At 40.0% G+C, this 18,048-nt stretch overlaps 1 protein-coding gene across 2 annotated transcripts in view; it reads right to left on the bottom strand.

The window, feature by feature from the left end:
- Positions 1-18,048, bottom strand: part of LOC132262164 (centaurin-gamma-1A) — a 41,415-nt gene that overhangs the window by 3,772 nt on the left and 19,595 nt on the right. Inside the window, exons 1-3 of one of the 2 annotated variants that reach the window (XM_059761318.1) lie at positions 10,127-10,782; positions 3,492-3,724; positions 14-155 (exon numbers count right to left, since the gene is read on the bottom strand). In XM_059761318.1, the coding sequence (XP_059617301.1) occupies positions 14-155; positions 3,492-3,724; positions 10,127-10,289 (538 nt within the window). In that variant the 5' untranslated portion in view covers positions 10,290-10,782. Of the gene's footprint in view, positions 1-13; positions 156-3,491; positions 3,725-10,126; positions 10,783-18,048 lie in introns of those variants that run through there. The other variant, XM_059761317.1, reaches the window with a different exon arrangement.

Raw genomic sequence — 18,048 nt, 5'->3', positions numbered from 1 at the left:
GATTCTTTCTTACCTTGCGTCCCCACGAGTATGATGGGTATTTCTGAGCTATTCCTGAAGTGGGACATCTTCGTGAAGTAGTTGTAAACCGCATTAAAGCTCGCCTCGTTCTCCAAGCTGAAGACGAAGATTACAGCATCCACCCACGCTGCAAACTGTGTAAAAACCAATCAATTAATTACTTTCCAGCACGATTCCACCTTGATTCTATTCCCTCAATTTCTACTTTTTTCACTCGCCGGCCAGCCAATGCCTCTCACAATATTTCTGCATTCAACAGTTTTCTATAGAAAAATTACCCTCGAGCAATTCAATTCGAAACTCTCTTTCTCTCTCGCTTTACCACTAATGCGATTTATTCGGGATAAGAGACTTCTTTGGCTTAAATCTCAAAATGATCCACAACTTCGAAGCTTTCCTAAGGTTTCCTCACGACTAGAAATATTAATGTGAAACTCATTTTGCCGGTTTTCTCCCCTTCACGAGCTCTTGAACGCCTGCGCGGAATTTCAACCCTTTCATAGAATATAGTGCAGAAAATGCACATGAAGTGATTTTCTTGCCATCCTCCCTCGATAGACAGCATTTTCCACGTTCTCTTCGGAGGAAAGTGTGCGGAAAGGGAGAGAAGGCGAGAAGAGAAAATGTGCACAATACTGTCCTTATTGTGGCCTCACACAACTCAATCCAGAAGCGCTCCTTTTCAATATTTCAAATGCAAAATTCAACGCGCTTCTCGTGCTAAAATTACAGCAAACAGTGCAAAATTTCATGAAAAATTTCCTCAACAAGATGTTTAGAACTAATGTGAAAGATTCAGTAAATTTCACCCAATTACAAAACTCTAACGATTTACCAAAGCGAAAGGATGGAAAATTTCCTCTCTTTCTCTGCTGTTGTTTAGTTTTTTTTTCTTTCCTTTCCCTTCCCTCACAACAATTGCCTGTGTGGTGACTTTTTCCCTGGCAACACGACAAAACGATTCAATTCACTTAAAAGAGGGTTAAATTTTATCAAGAAAGTGCAGAGAAAACTTGTCGTCTCTTGAATGGTTCTTTCAAACTCTCTTTCCTCGCGTACAACCATCAACGTCTTGTCCAACAGCCAACGACAGATTTGAGAAGTAGCAAATTGCATTTGATTCCCTCCATTGTCACCATAATGTCTGGGCAGAGAAACTGACTTAATTTTTCCAATTGCTTCCTCGTTTTTTGCTCCTCTTCTTCATCCCTTCCACTTTTTTTCCTCCCTTTTACAAGGGGAAAATTGTCCTTCCTTGCATTTCATCTCGGATGAAAAGAGATAAAAAAGAGGGTGAAGACATGAGAAAGATGAGATGAAGAGCAGAGATTGCAAGCGGAGGAGTTTCCCATCTTCAATATATTGTATATCTCGGATTTTCCTCTATGTATGCATAAAGAAATCCACTATAATTGCTTTTTCATGTTGTGCTCGAATTCTTTTTTCATCCCCATTTTGCAAACCCTCTCGGATAGTGTCAGTGAGAGAGTGAGGCTGAATCGATTTCGCCTCATATTGTTTCAATGATATTCACAACATTTTGCAAAATTCATATTCAACACTTTTCCACTGCATACATTTACATAAAATTCCGCATTCACATACACTTTTTTTTTCTTTACTGTGCCACATTGGAAAAGCGGGAGAGCTTTAGTCAATATTTGAGGGAATAGAAAAACATTCAAGGAGAAAATATGACTCAACGAGAGCGGCTTCTTTTGCTGATCAATCCTCATCTCAACGTGAAGATTGTTTGATCAATTTACACTTGTGATTGTCTTAAGAACATCTTCTCTTGTTCTTTTTTTTCTTCTCTCATAATTCTCACATTTTCTGCGTCAATCGACACCATATAACGCTCGACACACAGTGCAAATCAACACTTTAAATCTTGTGCGCAGAAATCCCCCAAAATCCCTCTCAAATGATGTGAACACTTTTAAATACCAAAATAGGGAAGAAGAATTTATTGAGGCAGGAAAACAACCCTCGCAGGAACTTTTCCATACATATATTGTGATTTATGTTGAGGGTGTTGAGAGTCAATCACCCCATAATCCATATAGACATTGGGTGTGAAATGCATGAGAAAATCCCCTGCGGCATTCATTGCTCAAGAGCTTTATGCGATTTTCCTTCAAATTTACATCCGATCAGCTTATCTTTATGATTTTCGGCATTAGGGTTGCCAGACACTTTAAATATAGCCATCGATTGGTTCTAGCGGCAAAATCATATCACACGAGCACTTAAACTTTGATAACTCTCTGAAATACTACTTTCCTCAGGACATCAACAGCAACTTAATCTCCTCATATTTCATGCAATATCCTATGATGAAGAAAGGGCACAAACTGATAGAGCCGCAATGTAGAGGCAAATAACAACCAATTAATAATGAAAAAGTCCATTACAGAAATTCTCCACCCACAAAGGAAAATCATTTCCACCCTTCTCGAGACTGAAGTAAGCATGAAAAATATTATTTTTCCTCCCTTGTCATTAGTGGAAATCTTAATTTGCTTTTAATGAAAGTCACAAAGAGGAAATTGCCAGTTTCACACTCAATGGTTTTAACAACCTTCGCAAGAAATTCACCTATAACTTTTTATTTCATCTTCACTCTCTCCTCTTTTTGCTCCACCCAAACAGCTCACATTCTATTCCGTCATCCATGAATTCACACGAATAACTATTTTTCTGGTGTCTCTTCTCAGTGGGAAAGTGTATTTTTTTTTCCTTACATTCCCAATCCATTCGATATTTATGAGAATCATTCACAAATGTCCACAAGATGGGCATTGAGAAAATCCCCTTTTGGCCGTTGTGCACATTTTCCCTTCTGTTTCACTCCTCTTTCATTCCCATTTTTCCCAACAATTTTCACATCTCTCCATATGTATTAATAGAATTGCTCCTTTCGCAAAGCTCTCTGTGTGTTCTATCGAGAAAATGTCCTTATTTCTCTATCACATAAGAGACATTTTCATAAAGAAAATGATCAACTCAGGACTTCGTGAGTTCATCCCCAAAATGAGAAAGAAATGAGAGTGAATTCAAATACAAAGCCAAATACCATTTTAAATTCAACTTCGCTTTCATCTCTCCTGTTATACAAAATTAATCATCTCCCCTTATTTGACTTCTGTGATTGTGAGCTGAATAAATATAACAACCGCGCGAGGGTGTATTTTTGAGGGTTTCTTTCGCCACGCAACTCGCGGAAGCGCACAATGAAGGTGTTTTCATTTTTTTTTTTGAATGTGAAAAACTTTAACAATACATAATACCGACTAGCTACTGGATAAATGGCTCTGGATGGTATATTTCCAGGCCGCGAAAAAGGCAAACATTGAGGGGGCAATAGCTCATTTCTTTCACAGCCGCGACGCCATGGCGTCACACTGGCGCCAGCGGCTGACGTGTTTTCCGGCGTCCCGCGCGCCAATCATGCAGTCACGCACGCTCACCTGCATTTCAGGTGGGCCACCCTCGTCGCGGATCAGCAACAAATAGCTCTGGTTGTCGATGAACACCTCCTTCTTGAAGCGCCCACCCTCCGGCGACTCCTCCTGCATGTAGGATCCAGTGAGGTAGCGGTGCACCAAGGCGGACTTCCCGGAGCTCAGCGATCCCACAATGCCGAGCCGCAAGTCCGGTACAGACCTCGAGATTGTCCATTCCTGACTGTTGACGAATGAATCTGCGGAGAGAGAGAGAGAAGAACATCAGATTCACGTCGAAGCCACAATAGAGTTGAATATGTAGATAGATATGAGATAACAACAAATTTCCATACAAGAAAAACAATCTTATCTCGCATCTCCCATCACAGAATATAATCTCTTTCTTCTCTCAATTCACCTCTTCAGCTGCAGAGAACGATGAGAAATCAATGCGCGAGTCTGAGTTGCAATTTCATATTTCACATAAAATTGTATTTATTGTCCCTCTCACTCCATGTTAGGGCCTCTCGAGGAGCCTCAAAGACGAACTCGTTATACGTCTTTTAACATGTCAATCAAAATTCATTATTCTCTTCATATTCTACACGACCTCCTTTTCACCGCGCGCACATCATCTTCTCGTCAGACAACCAGCGACTCTGGCGAAAAATTGTGCGACACCATTAATTTGTAAATTATATACAAGAAAGAAGGGTTGAGCGTCTCACTGTTGTTAAGAGGTGCAAAATACACCGCCAAGTCAATTGTTATAAGGCGTTTCTCTCATGGCGCGAATGAGAACCACAAATTGATATTCAAAACCTCCCCTGAAGCGCGCGATTGACAATCTCCATGCCAGTTAATCAAGGTTTGTATTCAATATCCATGTCTCATTGTCACCCATTTTCCAGCCTCTTTGTCTTCTTTCATCTACACACAGTCTCAACTCTGTCCAAGTCAGTTATATTCATCTTCCCTTAAGAGAACATGCAAACATCCTGTCGCACCCTTTTTCCCCGTGTCCTTTTTTCCAACACTTACCAGCGCACGATTATTGTCTCAGATTTCAAGTTTAATGTAAACATCATTTACAGACAGCATTTGGTCATAGTGAAATGGCGAGGAGGTTAAGTGTTTGACACACATGGCAAATCAAGGATTTTGCACCACTTTAAATGCATCCAATCAATTTTTTTTTCCACAGACACACCAATTTTAATCAAATTTACGCAACATTCCTCAAGAGCACAACAAAAAAAAACCCCAAATTGGTGTAAAACCTCGTGATGATTTTGAAATTTCTCACATCAACACCCAATTTGATTGGAATTAAATTGATTGTTACACAAATTGATCATGCAGAACACAAAAAATACACATGAAAAACCTCCTCATTTGCCTAACATATATCTTCCTCTAATGAGTAACGCGCTGAGAACATTTGTGGAGTTGAAAGAAAAATTACCATCATGTATTCTGTCTTGTTTACAACCCAAGAAGATTGAGTAATTTTTAATTTCCACCAATTTGGGGATCTCATTTCCAGCACTGTCAAATGATAAATCACCAACCCTTTTCTTCTTCTTCCTCCTCACCCCGAATATCCTCTATGCGTCAATGAAAGTCGCGAGGAAACCCGCAGAGAAAAGAAGAACTATTTGGTGGACAGAAAAAAACCTGCCAGAGCTGTTCTCAGCCTAATTACACACACACTCCTTTCTCTCTCTCTCACTCTCACTCTTTCATTGCGACTTCCTCTGGTTAATCAAACTCATGTAATTCCTTCTTAGACAAATGACACGGAAAAGTCACCAAGAAAGTCCCTTATTTTTTCTCCTCTGCGCCCTAAATGATTAATCACATGCAAATTGGTGTCGCAAACACTCACGATTCTTAATTTATGCACACAACAACAACAATTATGGTGTCACGAAATGCATCAAGAGTTGATTGATGAGGCGAGCAAAAGGATAAGAAAAGGGACGATGAGAGATGTCGTGAGAATTCTCTCTAACAAGGATTAATCTACGTGCGAACTCTACTTGACCCATGCGAACATCTCTCTCTCTCGTTCACTCTATGCAAATTCCTCCCCATCTAATTGTCCAATTCATTCAGATGAGATCACTTTGGCGCCTTTTTGGGGTCAAAACACTGTTAAAACAACGGTGCACCGTGCTGACTCAGGAAGTGTAATTGAAGATATGTTCCTCACACAGAATTTAAATGATCTCTAATCAGTGCCTGCGGATTTTTGCTTTAATTGAGTCTCTCCTTATTCAGCAACACTCCTTGTGTACATTCTGCAGATTTGTCTGAGTGTGGAGAAGCATATGCAGCACCACTTTGTTTTCTCTCCCCCTCTCGATAATCATCATCATTCTCATTGTTATATTATTCAGTTCTTCACGACAAATTTTCTCGTCAACAAACACGTTTCATTCTTCCGTGGAAGTTCATGAAATGTGACCCCCTCTAATTGAGATTTACACCTACAACCGCCACGAACTCCGCAACTTGTTATTCTTCTTTTTTTCTGCTTCGGGGCATAATATAATACCACGGATGGTAGAAGACATTCTGTTTTGAGCAGAGGACACACAGTGATTTTCATTCAAGACATTAACATTGCGCAGAATTTATGTTTGACCAACATAAAGTCCCGCTCCACCCTCTACTCATTGCTTGCGTGGAACGTGCTGTTTGTGCAAAAAGTCGACGAGGGAAGGTTGTACATAAAAGGAAATATACGGCCATTAATTAAGGGACTTCACGTGCTTTTGCCACGGTGGTTGAAGCCAATAATTGATGCAACAAACACTCGCCAGCTATTTTCTTCTCTTTTCGCCTGATGTCGAAGGTGAACGTAATTGTCCTTCCCTGCGCGTGTGTGAGGTAATTTTGACAAGACATTTGTGGCCAAAACCATACATAATACAAGAAGTGATTTTCCAATAAAAACATTGCTTCCAACTCCAACGCCAGCACGAATGTGTGACAGGTATAAAACCTCATACTAAATGACAGTTACATTGAAATTTATAGGAATTCAACGGAAATCGAACGAGCAGCAATCAAATATTCAGCCAATAAGAAGCAAAACAAATTCCACAGAGCCTAAATTTCAATATCATCCCCTCTAAATCTTCTCCCCAGTCGAGGGATCATCATAAAAAATTCATGGGAAATCTAAGCAATAAATATAAAAGCCCTCCCCTGACCGAAAAACCGCCTTACTTTTGCACAAAGATGCGTTAAATTGCGAAATATTTGCATAAATTTGTGTACACACAGAGAGAGAGGGAGAGAGAGACGTGTTAATGTGTCCATAAGCATGTCCAGTCTCTAACCTTAGAAACCCTCACAGAGAGAGAGAAGTGAGGTGATAAATAAAAATCTGGTTCACATTCATTTTCCTTCGGACAATTGTGTGTTATAGTTTTATAATTCGATATGGTTTAGCCCCCTTTCCCAAAACACATTTCCATAATTCGCGACGTATCACCCATCTTTCAAGGCAGCACAATATTAATTTCAATTTTATTTGCGGCTATTGTGGACAATGAATGATCCATATGGAAAGGATATCCATGTCGCGCAGAGTATTTTCGGGGTTCGAACTCGCCGCGCACGGCCCTTTAAATCCTCCTCAGGATTGTAGCCGGACAATGAGGACGAGTGAACTCAATTTGCATTTCTGCAAGACATTCCTCGAGTGCCAAATTGCTTCTCTATTGCCATCGCACAGTGTGATGCCAAGCGAAGGACTCACAAGGAATTCTCCGGGGAAGCCAAATTCTCAAATTCCACACATTCTCACATGGAATGTAAAATATTCGCGAAATTATGCGCGATATTATTTAAACATTGCTAAAATTACAGAAATAGTATTAGTTTTCATTTGAAATTCAATGCAATATTGGCAAAATGGGCAAAACACACGCGAATACCATGAATTCTTGCCTAAGAATTCAACCAATTTATTCGCCTACTTGTCCACCTCTTGGTCATATCGCAACAATGAGAGCTCTTTGGCCTGATTCTTCGGCAATGGGTGATCTTTGAGAGACCCTCGTCTCTCCTTCACGTGAATTTGCCCCCTCGACAGCATGCCTATATATATATATTGCTAATTTTTCCCTCTCGCATATCGACATTGTTATTGTCCATTGTTGGCCATCCTCCAGAGGCAGCACCGCGCACAATGCCTTTTCACCAGACTGGTTTCAGAGCCACGCATCTTCTCTTATGTACTCACATAAAATTGCATGAGTATCACTCATTTTCTGCAAGATCTCTGCGAGATTCGAGGATCTCAGAAACAGCGAGACAACCAAATTCCAATGGGACACATTTCCGAGAGAAGACTGACCAGAAGATTGGCGCCCTTCTCACAATATCCTCTCGATATTGACACACACACGAAACATTGCAGAGGTTTTATGTGAATTTGAGCATGAGAAATCCTTTTGTTCGAATCCTCTTCCTAAATCACAATCTCTCACTCTCTTTCTCTCAATCTCCCGTTGCATTTGCAGAAAATTTATTAAACGACCTTCTTCCGCTTTTCAACTTTCGCCTCTTCAGCAGACAAAACTTCGTCATTTATGACTGCAAAATGTATATTTCATAAATTTGCCGTGCAACAATAAATTTACACTCTTTGCAACATCATTTACTTTCGGCTAGAAGAGGTGAGAGAGAAAAGAGGAAGGAAAATAGCTTCCCAAACTCATACTTATATATTGTTTTCACTGTCGATTTCCTCAATGCAATTTGCCATTTTTTTCTTCTTCTCCTCTCATACTCTTACCAAACAAGTCTCAGCTCGCCAAAGAAGAGTTGTAACAAATCAAAGCAATTTCACTTTTCTTCCATCGTGTGTGGGTGTTAATTGACAGTGCGATTCTCTGGGGCCGAAAAAACAGAACTGGAAGTTGTATATCAGTTTGCCCAAAAGGCAAAAACAACACCCAAAACACGTCCCTCATCTTCCCTCACGCATACTCTCCGATTTTTTTTTCTTTTACGAGCGCCATTGGTTACGCAAGGAGCCATTTGTTGCGGAACATAAAAATTATTAGTGACGGTCAGCTGATTTTCCAACATTTGAGAGAAGCCAACGCATCAAAAAACCACACACGACAGATGATTCTCGCTGACAACATCATTCACTCTTCCAGCGTCCAGACGGAAAAGAACTGACATGCGGGAATGCCTTGAAAAGGCGGTGGGGGAATTAATCAGTTCATAATTGCAAATTCAATTGCCATTCTCACTGTGATAGACATCAGACAAAATGTTTGGACATTCGCTTAATCACTAAAACAGTGCGAACAATTATTGCCAAGTCACTGTTGAAAATCGTAATTGCTTTGTTTGCGATTCTAATTTTCATTGCTATTCTGTGGTTTTTGTCCACATTTCAACATAACAACATTTATTGTGGAGAAATAATTATACTTATTGTACACAACGAGAAATATATTCAATATATCCCACGAAAAATTGCCTATACAAATTTCAGTTAATACAGAATCCCAATAAAATATCCTCTTTGCCTTATTGCTTCTATAATTTTCATTCCCTCATTCGCTGCACAAGCTTAATATATCCTCTTGTTTGTATCCTCGTATGGCAAAAAATTTCGAGGACATGAACAATAAAGCTGCATTAAAATTCGCTCGATGCGCAAAAGCTTTTGGCACGCATCCAAAAGGATTTTCACTTCTCTCGGAACAGCAAAATGACAACTAATCTTCACAAAAGATTGAGCAAAAGAAAATTCTTTCACGCGAAATTGTCCAAAAGCTCTCACTTAATCTCCCATTCAATATTCAGTCAAATTCAATATTCAAATGTGTGGATTTATTGTGCTATTCTCCACCATAAGCAAATTGCATTGGATGAGATTTTCAATGGCGGGAAGTGATTTTGGTGGCACAATTTCTCAATTATCGCCTCATTGTGTATGTCTTTTTGCTCAATTTGTTACCATTTCGGGTCAGACTATTTGGGATTCCACATTTGGTAATGCTGTTTACTTAACAGTGAACGACTGTTTGCGTGGAATTGTAAATTTTGTGTAATATCACCGCCCCAAGAGTGTCAATTACATTCTATGCTATCGTTACACATTTAAGGAGTGAACTTTGAGACACTTCCGGCAATTGCTTGGGCACACAGTCTTGCAGACAGTCTCTCTCTCGCTCTCCTTGGTGGGAAGAGGATGAGCGGAGTGAGAGATAGGAATACCAGAAATGGTCACGGCGGCTCTATTTTGGGTCATTGCTCCTCTTTGCCTCGGCACAACATACACGAAAATATACCTTCACCACATATGTAATGCTCAACATTGCTGGCTCATAAGTATTTTAGCCCATTCTGTATTGTTTCCATCGCTATCTCAATATCAATATCTCCGCTCAAGCTCGCTCAATGCCCACGGTTTGTTCACCCTCAGCAACTTTGACTGTTGCTGTTTAACTAAGATTTATCCCAAAGGAAAGCCCCAAAAACAATCAGTGGGAATATTTGCCTTTCTCACTCTCATTTTCACTGCCAATTGTTATCAACTACCAACACTCGAATGCAATTAACAGACTGATGATGATGAATAGATGGGAAAAAGCCACCCAAAATTCCCACATAAATCATACCAGACTTTCGTTTTTCACGTTCAGACGCCACCAGTGATTTCGTCCTCTTCACACGCAGCGACCTTCGTCGAATGGACCTGAGAAAAGTCTCCGGCATGCGAGAAAATCGCGGTGTTTCCGGCGCCTTCCGCTCGGGCAAAAAGAAATTCTTCACAGCCAGCATCTTATGAACTTCCACACACCGCGAGAGAGAGTAAGAGATATTCAACAAGTCACGGAGAAGTTTATCATATCGTGGAGATTAACACTGTTTAACTGGAGTTTGTGTTCCTTCTCAAGCACACACAGAAAACACACTCGTTCTCTCACTCTCTAATGCGTGATAAGATTTTCTGACTCTTCGAGAAAGTCTCGAGACCAAAATTCTATAGTTTTCAGTTCACCACGATGACAATAATTGTTATTTTTAGGTAAATTGCACACACACTTCGCGGAAATGTCGACGTTGAATTTCAACCATGTGTGAATCACAGTTTATGTGGGAGAAATTTCACACTTGCAAGTTGTCTTCTGCTCAGCAACGACTTAATTAACCACTGATCTGGTCTTTTAGTGCTCCAAAATCAATCCACCCACACGAGACAGCCCGTTTTCACGCAGAACGCGTTCCCGCCATCGAAAGCGGTCCGACACTGACTGACTGTTGAAACCCAACTGGTGAGCTTCGCGCCGAGAGAGGTTCCCAACTCGCAAGAAATCCAAGCCAATTGTCGTGTACCTTCTCGCTCTCACTCTCACCCATTCCGGCTCTTTTCGCCGCTTTCCTCAATCCTCTTGCCATACGCTCTCGATATTGTGATGTACGGTGCATATGAGGCTCAACGAGGGCCAAACATATCCCCATGCTGTTCGTCTTGGCAGGCATTTTCACTCACAAACTCTATATATTGCAGTATGCAATTCACTGTGCGGTTTTTCACTCTGACCTTCCTGCAACATATAGTTTATTCATAAGGTTGAAAGTTTCAGGCTCTTTCGTCAGCCACATGAAGACAAGCTAGAGAATTGATTGGGTTAGAAATAGAACACCTAAAAAAGCGCATGATTAGTGTAAAGTCAGTAAGTTTGACAGCTTTTATCACTTAATCCCTCAATGTTTTCCTCCATTTCAATACACGCTTTAACTTTCAAGCCTAAATCTCAGAGAAGCATTCATACTCTTTCAATTCCTCAGTGGATATAATGCAAGAAGACGTGGAATTAGCCGAAAAGTCATCCATTGAAGGTAAACTGTTGGGCTTCACCACACTCAAATGGATTTCATTCTTACTATTTGTACTTCTTATGAATTTTAATACATCACACACTTTCTGTCGAGTCACACCAAATGCTACAAAAACTCAAGCACACCAAAAGCCCTCCTCAACTTTATATCAAGAGTTGTTTCAAACTTGCCCAAAATGTTTCCTGTACAATTCGCCATGAACACCCACAGCGCGAGTCTGGCTGAGTATATATTTGAGAAAAGGGCCATATTGAGTGCAGAATAATTAATTTGTTGTTCTCGCTTCTGAGTCGCGGGTGACACAGTGATTGAATTCCCGTGGGAGGAAACTCTGCGTGGCACGACAGTCTCTCTAACGCTTCATCAATGTCTCTCTCTGGCCGCTCACATTCATCATGAAGCGTGCAACAAGGTGCAAGAGTGGGTTTAATCAACTTCTCAACCTTTTCCCCTGTCTTTTGCTCATTTACTCACGCAGGAGGAAAAAAAAAACACACCGCCAGTCAATTAAAATTCGTGTCATGGCACTTTTATTTTCCGGCAACTCCGCACAGCCACTTAACCCTCCGGTGAGGCATGAATTTTCGACCAGTTTCACCATCTGCAAATCAATATTGGACGATTGGGAAATGCCATTGTCAGAGTGGCACAGACTCTCAAGCATCACCCCAAAGCCTTCACTCTCGTGTGCAAATAGCTAAAGAGTGCCAAAGACACTTTCATTAGAGAGAAATTAAGCAAATGTTTGGGCAAATGCTTTAGAGCGACAGAGAGAAGAAATTGAGACTCCTCAAGTAAAGGGTTAAAGCCACTTGAAGAGACACTCAAGACGCACCCTCAGAAGAGTCGCAATAAAAGAAATTCAATATTTTTTCCTATGTCATCCTCCTCGATATTATGCTTTTGATTGCGGAAGGAAATTAAAATGTGCTCAAAGAAACATATTTTTTTTGGGCACCGCTTATATTCATAAAATTTTTACACACAACAATGACTCTGAGCCTCACATTCAGCCGGCAAAAAGGATCACTTTTCCATTTCTTGACTCCGCTCAATGGAGTCTCTTTTCTGTCTGGCAGTGAAAAGAAACTGTACTCCGTCATCTTCTGGGTGCCTTGAAAAGGATCTCATTTAATGTACAATTGTATGACATGCGGTTTTATATGAAATGATGAACAACACGAGTTTTGGTAATTTAAGAGAACGAGCGCGCTCTTATGACAGTCACATGCTTATTTTCCTCCCTGAGAGTCGATAAGGAAATGGATCCCTTTTCACATTTCTTCATCTTTCGCGCTCTCTCTCTCTCTGTCTCCTTCCCTCATTCGATATGAAATTTTATCCGTTTGCCTTGCGATTTTTTTTCTGGCAAAATGACAGAGGAAGAGAAAAAAAATCTAACAATATCAATTTGCATTTGCAATTTTTAGAGAATATCAAACATTACTTCTGTAACAGAAATTTACATAAATAACGCCATCTCACAAATTGTCTATGAATTCCCTCTCTCTCTCTCTAGAGCATAAATTACAAATTAGCCCAGAAAGAAGTCAGGCAATTTCATACCCCATTTCGTGCTCAAAAGGAGGCCCGAAATGCATTTTTATTGTCGCACCGGCATCTTCAACTTCAATTAATACCACATGACTGAGTGGTGCAGATAAAAATCTCACTTTCACAGTGGCAAATCAAACCCCTTTCTTCCCATATCCGCCTCTATCGAAGGGTGATCAATTTCACTGCGAGACACACACACCCCAGATTTGTGTATTTCTCCAGTCCACCATAAATCATGGGAAAGTTACCGGAGTAAAGCCGAAAACTGTCTCAGGAAATCTGGTGCAAAATGCACAACTTCAATATCTTATGATAATATCCCTTTTAATCAATTTGACACACTCGAATAGTGATAGAAAATTGCATGAATTTATGATCACAATGGTTTAACATACAAATTGCATCATTTATTTACTCGGGGAAAATCTTGATTTCCCAGCAGAAAAAAAACAGACACACACACACAAATACACAAATAAAACGCCGAGGTAGAAAGTCTATTCACCTTTGGAGAAAGATTGCGACATTTTGCTTAGGATATCAGAAAAATTTGCAAAAAGCAAAGTTGTGCAGAAAAAAAAAACACATCGTGCCTCAGATCAATGATTAAGTCATATTTCACCATGCCGACTCTTCCTCTTTGACAAATAACACTGTGAAATAGGAGATTTTTGCCGCATGGAAACACGTGTTGAAGAGAAAGTCAGCAGGAGGGATTTTATTTCCATTAATTGCACACATAAAGTCAAACACGATGGAGTTACAGAGAATGATTGATTATTGTTCGCCCATATATATAACTATTGAGAGATTCCATGGGGTGTTGAGGGTGATTAATTTGGCACAAAAATCCCTCTTGTAATTTTTGTATGCCTCAATTGTTCACCCACAAGGCACCCAGAGTTGCCCAGGGAAATCAATTTGTGTACTCTCCTCGAAACATCACATCAACGTTAATGATGTCCAGCACAGCATGAACTCTCTTCACGTCCGTCCAAAGCCTTCCCTAATGGATTGAAATGGAATTAAAGAGAGACATTCGACATCAGCAAAATTCATTATGCAAAATTCACCCCTTTTCCAGGGTTAGCAAGCCAAAAGGTAAAAAAAATTGTGTCCACCAAATGTCCTTCACTGAAGAGTGTTATATTTCGAAAGAAAAATATTTACTCTCCAAATGGTGAAAAGACAACAACTATTTTCAAAACGATAAAGTGTCCAAATAGAATTCTCTTTCAATCACCTCTCTTGTGTACTCGCGCGCATTTTTGCTCGTGCTCTCCGAAGTTTCAGCAAGAATATTGGAGTTTATTTAATGTGCGGAATGTGAAATAAAATGTACGCAATTCATGAGCATTTTTTTTCTTCTCCTTCTTCTGCTATATCCAACTGAAAACATTCCACCTGAGTACATAAAACTCATAAAACTGTCTATATAGACAAAGTTTCATATTTAGAGATGAGAGAATTGAGAGCAGAATTTTCAAAATAATTACATAAATATCAATTCATCACATCTCCAAAGTTAATCTCACTGAAAGTGAAACATTTTTCCCTCACAATTTGACTCATATTCTCCACTTTATTGCAAAAACTAAACACGAGCGACAGATGCAATTTTACGTTCACTTTTTCCGTGACATTTTTACATCCACTGTTAAACTTCTTATCTGCCATAAACGGACGTTTTATGTGCTGCAGAAAGTGTGACTTTTCAATGGGCGAAATGGTGCACGTTTTACCGAGTTTCCATCGCACACATGCAATGTCATTCAACCGTGCAACGCGCGCTTGACCCAAAAGTCACACGGAAAAAATACCAAATTATTAATATTTTGTCTGGTGAAAATTCACCTCTTCATTTTTCATGAGTTTCCCCAACATTGTGTGTCGATGCCAATGTCAATTATTTTCTCCATTACTGTGTGGAAAATAAACTGCCAAACTCAAATTGACTTGCACACACAGGGAGGTTAAATATGGCATTATAATTAGTTCAATTAATTTAATCATCCCTTCGGCACTGCCAACAGTTGCTATGAATAATTTTCACTTGTGCTCCACAATTTTTCGTGATGTCTGTCTCGTGCGTTCATTTCTTTGTTCAGTTGTCCACAATTAACTGGGGAATAGCATTCTTAAGTTTATGCAAAATTCAATTTAACCATTCATATTGCAATTTCTCGGCGAATAATAATTTTTGCAAATGCAAAATGGGAACACAGTTGAAAGTACAAACAACCCGTCACATTTATCAGTTACAAGACTTTATTGGCTAAAATGATATATATGGACAATAGAGCAGTCATCAGAAGGCTATAATTTGTCCGAGATGAGATTAGACGAGTTGCACTCATGATCTCAGAACGCCCATTCAATTCTTTTCAACCAACTCTTGAGAGATGCATTTTCCATTCATTAGTGGAACAATACAGGCTGATTCTCTTTCTCTATACATCACTATTGTAATTTTGAGGAGGAGATTAGACATCCCATGATCACAATTCATGAATAAGTTTGATATTTTCAGTGAGATGATTCCTCTCCAGATTCTCCTCTTTCTCTGACATCATTTTCCTCTGCGGCAGCGGCACTCATCATTTGGGAAACAACCCGAAAATCAACAAAAATTACTCACAGAATTATTATTGAGCAGTGGTGAAGTGAGAAGTGTGGGTTGATCGGTGAGTTTATGAATGAAAATTCAGTCACTCAATTTGCATTCAGACACACACAAGTGAATATTTATAGATTTATACAACTCAGAAATCTGACTCATCCAGTCGACTTGTCTCTGAAAATCGATAGCACTATTCAATGAGATAATCACCCTCGTTGCTGAGCGTGTGCCGGCAAGGACAGAAAAGTCACCCTCAAGAATACATTGGCTTTTCCCTCTGGAAAATTTTACTCCAGCGCTGCACGCGTGAAATTAAATCCTAAACAACCCATATCTCGACTTTATCATCGGATCCAGAAAGAGAAGTTGAGGGCGAAGAATGCACCACCCTCGCCCTATAGGGATGAAAATCACCGCCAGTGCAGGCGCATATTATTACTCTCATCATTCACCATTCTGCCCAGGAAAGAGCCCACACAGGAGGGTGGAAATCACCCTCCAAGGGGCTTATCAATCACACGCGGCGGCTCCCATCAGATACACTTGAATATTCAATTTACCACTCCGATGTCTCTCTTTCTCTCTCCTTCGCTCTCACCCTGACATATTGAAGCGTTTCTGCATGAAGAAATCATTAAATTCTATCATTCGAGACAGACAAATTTCCCCATTTGGGTTCAAACCCTTTCAGCAGAGTTGAACCACTAGATTTTGCCGAAAACCCATATCAAATTCATCTGTAATCTAGACAAACTCACAATCACTTTAAATTTTCCACCCTCTGGCCATAAAATGCGAAACTTTATCGATTGCACCGCCTCTAAAATGAATATTCCGTCACATGTCGTCATGAGACATGCAAGATTACGAGGGTGTCTAATTAGTTTTGGCGTCAATTTCTCGAGCCAAAGAGCATAAGTACCACAATTCACGGTTTCATGCCGGCAAAAATTGCGCACAGGGATGACGACGAGAGTCCTCGAAGAAAGGCCCCTCGTGGCGCAATTGAAACCAACAATTATAAATCATGACTCAGAGAGGAGAGTGTGTTTTGAGGAAGAAGGAACAAACACCGCCTGTCATAATTGCCAACAATGGCACAGCAGGAGTTGAGAAAAATTATTGGCTAAGGGATAAAAAAGGACATTAAAATATTAGACGAGTGGAGATTTATGCGGAATCATGGTGAAAAGCGGATTAAAAGTAGAATTCATCAACATTCCCCGATAATTGCACTCTCTTCTATGCATTTTTATACACACTCACACACGAAGCACGCACGAAGTTGGCAAGGGTGCAAAGGATGAAGGCTGCAATATTTATTCCGCAGTTGAGAGACTATAAAATAAATAACCATCCATTTGAATGTTCCTTTAAAGGATCGCTTCATCACCTTTTCCCATTGTTAGAATCATCAGTGAGGAAATTCGTCTTCTCTCACTACTTAATCTTCACGGCGATATTCCCGAAAATCTCTTCATTATCCGTGTGCAATCGCATGTAAAACGCGGTGTGTACCTTTTCTTGTTTATTCAAACATTTCAACTGGGCTACAAACTTTAACACACCCAGTGATGCTAATCCATCACAGACAAAATGCAAGGGCGAAGAACTTTTTCTCCGTGCGAGTGAGAAAAGCCTCAAAGATCCGCTTTGCGGTAATTCTTGCATTTGCAAAGACTTTAACAAACTTTCTGAATCTGTCTAAAACTGCATCTTGTAATTGGCTGAAGTTCTCTCTTCAGGTTTCTTCTCCTCCTCAGAAAACATCACGTGAAGAGATGAAATAATTTTGACGGGGAGGAACACATGATTTTAATGATGCTCTCGCCCCGGTTGAATATGGTGCAATTCCCCTCAATGAAATGGCATTAGCCATAGAAAATCCGTTGGATGGCACATGCTTTCTGCCGAGATCTTTTCTTCGATCCTTCTCCCTTCAGTTTCATTGCCATTGTCATGCTCTCCCCGTCGTCTTTTCCTTTTGCCCATATAAGACGCAACGGAGTATTTTTGTTATGCTTTTGCAGTGATTTCCAATGTGGATCGCGCGCGCAAATTTTCATCCCATGGCCACAGACTTTTTCGGTGCATGAAGAGATTTGAGGAGTGTCGGACAATGTTTTTCCAGGTAAGAGGTAATACCCAAGAGAGAAGACGCATTTTCGAAGAGGGATGGGTATTCAATCTTCATTGCCATCATGTTTCTTCTCCTCTTCTCTGCTCGCGTTTCAGGAGATGAGGAGAGAAACATATGTACATAAAGGGGCCAATGCTTATGTAACATTTTGAGGAATCCACACATTGTAGTCCAAAAGTGTCATGCCACACATTTTTTGATACAACCATCAGCCAAAATTCATTGGATGGCAAAAAGAAGAAAAGAGGAGGAATAGGGCAAAAATTCAATTTAGATTTGTTTTGTCCTTCTTCCTTATACACAAACATTACATACACACGAGATATTTGCTCTCCTTCCAAATGTTGACTCACACGTAACATTTTTCTCCTCACATTATG

This window comes from Phlebotomus argentipes, unplaced genomic scaffold (genome assembly GCF_947086385.1).
Source record: "Phlebotomus argentipes unplaced genomic scaffold, Phlebotomus argentipes genome assembly contig_15, whole genome shotgun sequence".
Taxonomy (NCBI): domain Eukaryota; kingdom Metazoa; phylum Arthropoda; class Insecta; order Diptera; family Psychodidae; genus Phlebotomus; species Phlebotomus argentipes.
The sequence above is the reverse complement of the archived record's forward strand: the minus strand, read 5'-3'. Positions and strand labels throughout refer to the sequence as shown.